General features: G+C 35.1%; 1 protein-coding gene across 1 annotated transcript; it reads right to left on the reverse strand.

The window, feature by feature from the left end:
- Positions 1 to 5,994: 5,994 nt before the first annotated feature.
- On the reverse strand, positions 5,995 to 8,479 carry cactin (cactin, spliceosome C complex subunit). Its single transcript, XM_011504000.1, has 5 exons — positions 7,678 to 8,479; positions 7,373 to 7,549; positions 7,097 to 7,298; positions 6,451 to 6,904; positions 5,995 to 6,215 (listed from the first exon to the last, which is right to left on the reverse strand). The coding sequence occupies exons 1-5, from the start codon at positions 8,369 to 8,371 to the stop codon at positions 6,027 to 6,029; spliced, it is 1,716 nt and encodes a 571-aa protein (XP_011502302.1). The 5' UTR covers positions 8,372 to 8,479; the 3' UTR covers positions 5,995 to 6,026.

Consider the following 8,479-nt stretch of genomic DNA (forward strand, 5'->3'; position numbering starts at 1 on the left):
GATATTTGTGTTATACTTTGGTGCCGCGCCTATGATACCTCGGTCTTATCTGTGATTTGTTTCAATAGTAGTATGTTGATGCCGCGCCTATGATACATCGCTCTTATCTATAATGTGTTTTAATAGTGATATGATTAATGCCGAGCCTATGTTACATCGGTCTTGTCTTATATATGAGTTGCTTTAATATATTTTATATTTCACTATTGTTTTATACTCACTAATACACTATTAATAATTTTAGAATAAACGTCACTATTTCATTGTAGATTATTACTTAATTGATTATTAATTATATATTATTAAACCGTGGTTTCTATAGATGTGGTCGAAAATATATAGTGCATTTTATAATGATTGTGTAATTGTTAATAGACTGAGGCAAACTGAGCTGCTCTGCGTGAAGCGCAGCCCTTAATTCTCTAAAGCTGCACTAATTCTCCAAAGCTGATGTTTGTTACCATGACGATATTGGTCGTGACGTCATCATGACATAGTCAAGAACGTTCGTTGCTAGTATTTTGTTTAACAACTGAATTGCGCTTTCATACCTCTCCCACTTTTGACTTTCAATTTTTTTGTCCGTAACACAAATGTATTTATTGTTACTTCTTTAGTTCATTGTTTATACGTTGTCAATATGAGTTCGTTCTCAATTTTTGAAATCTCTTAAATTAATTTTTAAATAAATTGCAACTTTAAATTAATAAAAATCATTTTTTAATAATTAAATAAAGACTTTATAAATTTTTTTTCTTCTACATATGTTCGGGTTTTGAGCAATTTATAAATTTAAAAAAAAAGAAACAAACTCTCTGACTCTTATTACTATACGCTTATACTATACGTTATATTACTTGGCCATTATCATCAACCTCCAATCGTGATTACTTCACTAAGAGTGCATTTGGTGAAGAACTACAGTGCTACACCATAGCAAAAACAATTATCAAGAGGCTATGTTATGACTTGGGTGAGCCAACAAAGACTGCAATTAGATCAGATGAGCCACCTCCAACTGTAGGAGAATCCAGGGAGATGGCCTGTCTCCCTGACATCCCAATCCCAAAATTTTCAGGAAATCATTCAGCCTGGCCAATGTACAAGTTATCTGTTTCAATCTATAATTCTAAAGAGCAGCAAATTAAGTGATGCACAAAAACTACATTATTTATGAACATCACTTGAAGGTCTAGCAGCAAGAATTATATCAAGCATATCTTTATAGAACCCTCCCTCGCCATTGCCTTGAAAAAATTGACAAAGAAGTACAACTCCCCTCGACTGACTCTTAAATCCCACCTACAACTACTCCTCACCACCTCAACACCAATCATAAAAACAGCCCCTGAAATTGAAAAATTAGTGAACAAGATAAGTGATATACTGGAAGCATTGATGTTATTTGATATCCCGAATGCATGGGACTACATGGCAGTCCGCCTAGCTTTGAGACAATTTGATAACAACACAAGAACTGAGTGGGAACGATCACTCTGTGACTCCATCTCGTATCAAAAATTTGCACAATTAAAATCCTTCTTGATGGCGCAAGTGACTGCACTAAACTATGTAGATGAACTTAAGGAGCCATGGGGTCCATCCCAGACTCAACCATCAATCTATAAACCGGTAAGGGTGTGTCAGTCCTTCATAAGGACTGACTACAAGAGCACTCACACTCCAACCAACCTATACTAGAAAAATGCAACAACTGCCAGAAAGACCGTGCACTAACGGCATGTAAAAAATTTGAAGAATTGTGAATTAACGAATGGAAGGTCTTTGCAATGGAACGCCGTTTGTGTTTCAACTGTCTGAAGACCCACTTCTGGAGATTATGCACGAACTAACCATGTTGCCTGAATGATCAGAAACGGTACCACTCAATGTACACGAGGAATAATGCCTTACTTCAACAAATTGCAATTCATCATCGTCATCACACATAAAATGACTAAACCGAGCAATCGTCAACTCACTCAGGCGAGGATCATTAGCAACTCTATTGGTCGCTGTCTTGGTTAAATTGATGGCATCATCAACCACATTACAAGTCGTCTCCTAATCGTCACTGGTTCGGAAATCACGCTCGTTACTGAGAATTTGGTAAGTAAGCTTAACACAACACAACAATCTACCGTCCTTATCTATGGAATTGGAGGATCCTTATCAACTCAGGTACAAGGTTCTGTATATCTTACTCTTCAGTCAACTTATTCAACTTCCTCAATCACAGTCACTGTTCATATCCTTAAGTCATTGACAATACTACTTCCGTCCTACAACACACCGCGACGTACTTGACCACACCTACAGGTTCTAACCTTAGCTGACCCAGAATTATACTAAACCAAGACCAGTGGACAATGTCCTTGGAGCGGACCAATATGGACAAATTATTAAACCCAACATTATTAAAAACTCCTCATCCATGCCCATAGTTCAACTATCCATCTTCGGATGGCGAGTGGTTGGCCCTATCAGTGAGAAAACCACGACAACAGCATCAGTTCTCACGTCCACCCAGGAACAAGAAGACCTATCCAAATTATATACCTGTCAATTCTCAACTCCATTAACAAGAATGTTGCCTTTGTGTGCTCCAAAACCAAGGTAAATCCACTCAAGTAAATCAGTGTCCCCAGGTTGGAGTGGCAGCCGCCCTACTACTATCCAAACTTACGTTATATGTCAAGACCACACGGAGCATGAATGTAAAGGCAATATACTTATGGACGGATCCTCGGATAATCCTAACATGGATTAAATCTCATGCATCAAGATGGAAGGAATTCGTTTGCAATAGGGTCACTCAAATTCAGGAACTTACTTAAGATGCATAATGGAAATATGTGCTCGGCACATCGAACCCTGCAGATTGCGCCTTCCGAGGCTAACGACTAGTCAACTTCAAGATCACTCACTATGGTGGACTGAACCACTATGGATAAATTCACCTCTGACTCTTGGCCAACACAGCCTAAACAAAGTGATGAACAATGCGAACAAGAAACTCACCTTGGCGTTTCATTAATGGCCACAATTCACAAGTCAGACTATCACTGGGACATTATTCGCAAATACTCATCACTCAAGAAGTTATTGAGGCTAACTGCCCTATATTTCAGATTCCTTGCACGGCTGAGAAGAAAGCATGAGTCACCTTCAATCGACCAATTAATCCAAATGGACTTAGAACAAGCAAGAAATTATTGGATAAAGGAAACTCAAGCCGTCTACTTTTCCCATAAATTAAAATTACTATACGCTTCCCACCACACATACATTTCATCGACTTACAGCATACATCGATGCACAAGGAATCATTAGAGTCGATGGAAGACTAATGAACGCATCGATAATGAGAGAATACAAGCACCCGGCCATCTTGCCAAGAAAATCACAATTTTCCAATCTTATCATTGCTCACGCCCATCTCAGAACCCTTCACGGAGGTACCCAACTCACACTAGCAAACACCTGCCAACTGTATTGGATTGTTGGAGGACGGTCATCTATGAAATCTTATATATTACGATGTATTATTTGTTCTCGACAAAGAGGAATCCGTGCTCGCCAATTAATGGGTCAACTACTTCTTGCTCAAGTCACGCCTTCTCGACCATTCACCACACTAGTATTGAATACCGGCCCTTTAATCATAAAAACCTGGAAGGGGCGAGATGAAAAGACTCACAAAGCCTGGATTTGCGTTTTTGTGTGCTTAGCTTCAACCACTGTACACTTCGAAGTAGTTAACGACCACACATCAGAAGGATTCATCGCAGCATACCGAAGGTTCTCGATTCGCAGAGGCTTTCCCAATATATTACACTCATATTGTGGTACAACCTTCATCGGCGCGGACAAAGACATAAAGAAGTTATTTTCACAAGGCACAGTAGAATATCATCGAACTGCTATACTAGTCTCTGAAGATAGCGCACGATGGGAATTTAATCCACCTGCGGTACCTCACATGGGAGGAAAATAGGAAGCTGTAAAGAAATCCATGAAATTCTATGTGAAAGACTCAATTGTGGAGACCCTGCTTACCCTCGAAGAAATTATTACTCTACTGTCTCAGATTGAGGCCATCTTAAACTCACGACCCCTAGAGTCATTAATCGATGATCCAGATGACTGCTCCACTCTAATACCAGGCAATTTCCTCACTGGAGATTCTCTTACGACATTACCAGATTCTTCCCTAAATGACTTAGCAATCTCGAGACTATCCAGATGGCAATTTATACAACAGCAGTACAACAATTTTGTTCACAATAGTCAAAACACTACTTACAACAACTAACAACTTCCAAGTGGCATCATCCAGGGAATGATGTTAAGATCGGATCATTAATGCTTATCACGGACCAGCGACTTCATACTTGCAATTGGCCTCATGCCCGAGTTACTGAAATCTATCCTCGTAAGGATGAACTGACAAGAGTGGTCACACTAAAAACAGCTTCAACTACTATTATTAGGCGGTACTGCCAATCCGTGAATAAGAGAATATAAGAAACTGATCATCAAATAAATTGATGATGGCAGGCAGTATGTTCGGGATTAGAACAATTCGAAGAATTTAAAAAAAAAGCTTCCGGACGCTTATGTTTGTAAATATTGATTCTGCGAATTCTTGTAAATTCTCTTCTTGAAAATTCTCGAACCTTTCAAGATAGTGTCCTTTTGGACTTCTCGAACCTTCTGGAGCTTAGTTTCTGACGTCATCAAGACTTTCGACCTAGCAATAAACCCAAGCACTGTTGTCAGCGTTGTCAGCTGCCACACACCTGGGCTCACTGTATCTTTATCTATCATTCAGTCATCAGTTATTGCTCACTGTATTTTTATCAATCATTCAGTCATCAGTTATTGCTCACTGTATTTTTATCAATCATTCAGTCATCAGTTATTGCTCACTGTATTTTTATTAATCATTCAGACATCAGTTATTGCTCACTATATTTTTTCTCAGTTATTATTCAAACTGCCACGAAACTCCGCCCTATAACGGTCTATCAGTTTTACTAATATACCAAACATACTTCCGTCAGACTCAGCAATAATAAAATCGTAAACCAACAGCGTAGCCAAATAATTTATAACTAAGTTAAGTGTCACGGTTAAGCAGTCAAGAGTGGTAACTGCATTTCAAGAATAATTATTAAATACGAAGCGCACCACCTACGCACACCACACACGTGGGTAGGACATTGAACCTCTGTATTTACTATTCAAAAATTGAAAGTAAAAATTGAAACTTGGCAGTATGTGTATTTGCATTCGAAATTTAAACTTTGAAAATTAAATCTTGAAAATGTGAAACGTGACACTTAACATTGAAACTTGAAAATTATAGTTGACACTCGAAGTTGGTGCTATAGGCACTCGAAGAGTCAAACTTGAAACTTGAAAATTAAAACTTCTATATTAAACGTCGCTGTATTCGGGGCTGCTGTCTAGATTCAAGCACTAAGACGTTACTGTTATTGGAGCTGTACTCCAGAATAAGGGTCATACATGGCACTATACAAGGAATGTCAAGGATTTACGTCCTTGCATTTCTCAGTGTAGGAATTTGCACCAAGCGCACTTCAACAAGAGGACCCGGAGCTTTATAACCTTCACCTTGACTTGCAGTGAACGCTATCTCCACGTGAAATCACACAGGAACAGAGATGCCACAAGGTCTCAACACCATCTTTAAAACATATTATTGTGTAGTTTGCATATAAATACAGAGAAAAAATACCAAGTTACATTATGTGTTAAATATTGAATAAAAGCGCCATCCCCTACCACTTTCAACAATTCTCCCAGCGAACATCACTCGGAGTTTTTAGTCTAATCATAGATAATATATTATAATATTTTTATCATCAAAAATTTTAATTTTAGTATTTATACAATTATCGAAAACTTAAACTAGAATACTTATATTCATTACATAATTAATTTTATCTAATCATTTATATTTTTATGAATGAAATTTCTTATATTAAAAATATATAAAATTATCGACGATATCGGTATCTCTTGAAATGAAACCACAACTGGAAAATATTGTTATGAAATTGACAACGAAATCCTCGTTTATATGAATATTCCCATTCACGATTAACAATTTTGAATGCTATGTCTTCATATGGAGGTCCAGCTTTAAATCTAAGAATAGCAAAATCTTTATTATCTGTACATGGAGTCTGAAATAAAAAGTTTATTATGATTATTACCAACTGTGAAAATATCGAGTCATTAAACAATTATATAAATTCAAAATATTATTTCGTTTCTATAAAATAATTTAGAAAAGTTATGTTTAAAAACAAACTTAATTACAGTTAATTATATTCAAAATAAAGATGTATTTCATATTAACATATTAAATATAATTTCAATATTAAATCGAAACAGGACGTTACTTAAAAAAAATCGTACTAGAAAATATTCAGGAGTCACATTTTTATCTATTAAGTCTGGGTAGAAGATATTGAATTTATAGCCTTGTACGATTTTTGGTGGTGGATTGTCCATATCGTAATGAGTTTGATTATATTTGTTCCACTCAAAACCAGTATGTACTCTATTAAAGTAACGTGGTTTTCTCGGTCTGTATTTATCTGACCATAAATATATTTGAGCCTCAAGAGATGATTCAACACTAAATTGAGCTTCATCCAAGCCCATGTTTTTACTAACTTCTCTGCGCATTGCCTGTTCTTCTACAGTTAAAACATTTTGTATTTTATGACCAGTACTAACGACTTGATTCCTAGCAAATTCTAGACGTTGAGTATCTTCCTCTTCTAAAGTTATAATTGTTCCTGGTTCTAGTTCTGACTGCGGTATATACATGGGTGAATATGTTCCTAATTCGATATATTGTTCATCTCTAAAATAAATAATATAAATTCAATATTAATTGATTGTTTATCATTTATTAATGTGATTGACAAAATGTTATTTGAATCAAATGAAATCATTTGTGTATTTCAACATTAAATAATTCATTTAGTAAAAAACTTTTAAAAAATCATATAATGGTAGTATTTGTAAATCTAATTTATAATAAAATGGGTCTTACTCTGATTGATTTTCATCACTTCTTAAACAAGTTGCACTTGTAGATGGTTGTTGATCAGTTTGTACTTTAGTCTCATTAATAATTTGTGATTCGCATATTTCATTTTCTGTTTTTGCCACTCCTTGTTCAGCCATTAAAATGTTTAATTTCTTTTTTAAATTTTCTTGATGGCGATCCCTTAGTCGTGCTCTAGCCATATGTGCTATGGGTTTAGAACATTTTTTATCATTTTATTTCATAAAGATATTTCCTTAATTTTGTAATTTATTGTTTTACCTTTTAATTGAGAAAGTAAACTCTCCCAGTATCCAATATCAACACCTTCAGCTTTACCATTAATTTTTGATTCAATTCTTGATTGCAATGTTTCTAATTGAGTTGCAGATTTGCCTTTAAAAACTGCTGTTACATCTCTTGCTACAGACTCATGAATTCCTTCTCGTCTTCCAAGAGCTAAAATTATTAAATTTTCATGTTTAGACATTAGTATTTATTTAAAAATATTTTTAGATATGTACTTTTAAATAATAAAATATAAAATTTAATTTATATGTTAAATTAATTTTTAATAATTTACTTACCAACTTGATACTCGGTTTGTTGCATTTTTCTAAGTTTGTGAAGTTCATCTTCAACTATTATAGTTATATCATTCCAATAATCAAGATTTTTACCCCTTTCAAGTTCTTTATATACTTTAATATCAACAATAAGATCTTCTAAATCTTTTATGTGTAATCCCCTTAAATAGGTGTATGGTTCATGCATTTCAACTGCATCTACTTCATCTTCGGCACCAATATATTTAGCCAAAAGATCAATAGGTTTAGCTCTTCCATCTTGTATTCTAATACGAGATCTTAATCTAGCTTGTTCAAGATGAAACTGATCTTCTTGACGATGCCATTGTTCTAACTGTGCAGCCTCTTTACCTCTTTGCTGTAAAGCAGCTTCCTCTTCACGTTGTTGTCTTTGCAATTCTCGCTCTTGTCTACGCTTTTTTACTTTCTCTAATTCTCTCTTATTTTCTTCTTGTTTATATCTATTTCGCATTTCTATTTGTTCTCTACTAACTTCTAATAAACCTTCTTTTTCTAATTTCTTACCCCAAATAAAAGGTTGAAGTAAATGAGCATCACCAAAAGGATTGTCAGTATTTGTATAATGTAAATAATCATTATCCCAACCCATTCTTTCTTTGCGTTTACGTTCTTTTACTTCTTTTTTTTTCAATCTTCTTAGTCTCTTTTCTTCAGGAGTTTCTTTAGCTTTCATTAATTCCTTCAGATTTTTTTTTTCTTTCGCTTGTTTCAATCTTTGCTTATGCAACTTTTTTTGTAACTTAATAGATTTATTAGAAGAATTTGAAGATGATGAACAGGA

The sequence above is a fragment of the Ceratosolen solmsi genome, unplaced genomic scaffold (genome assembly GCF_000503995.2).
Source record: "Ceratosolen solmsi marchali unplaced genomic scaffold, CerSol_1.0 scaffold26, whole genome shotgun sequence".
NCBI classification, from domain to species: Eukaryota; Metazoa; Arthropoda; class Insecta; order Hymenoptera; family Agaonidae; genus Ceratosolen; species Ceratosolen solmsi.

Excerpts from the sequence above, each read along its gene's own strand:
- cactin (XM_011504000.1), bottom strand. The coding sequence starts at position 8,371 with ATGAAAGCTAAAGAAACTCCTGAAGAAAAGAGACTAAGAAGATTGAAA. Across the intron at positions 7,299-7,372 it reads TTTACTTTCTCAATTAAAAG|CACATATGGCTAGAGCACGA; the intron begins GTAAAACAATAA and ends CTAAACCCATAG. Across the intron at positions 6,216-6,450 it reads TGACTCCTGAATATTTTCTA|ACTCCATGTACAGATAATAA; the intron begins GTACGATTTTTT and ends TTTTTATTTCAG.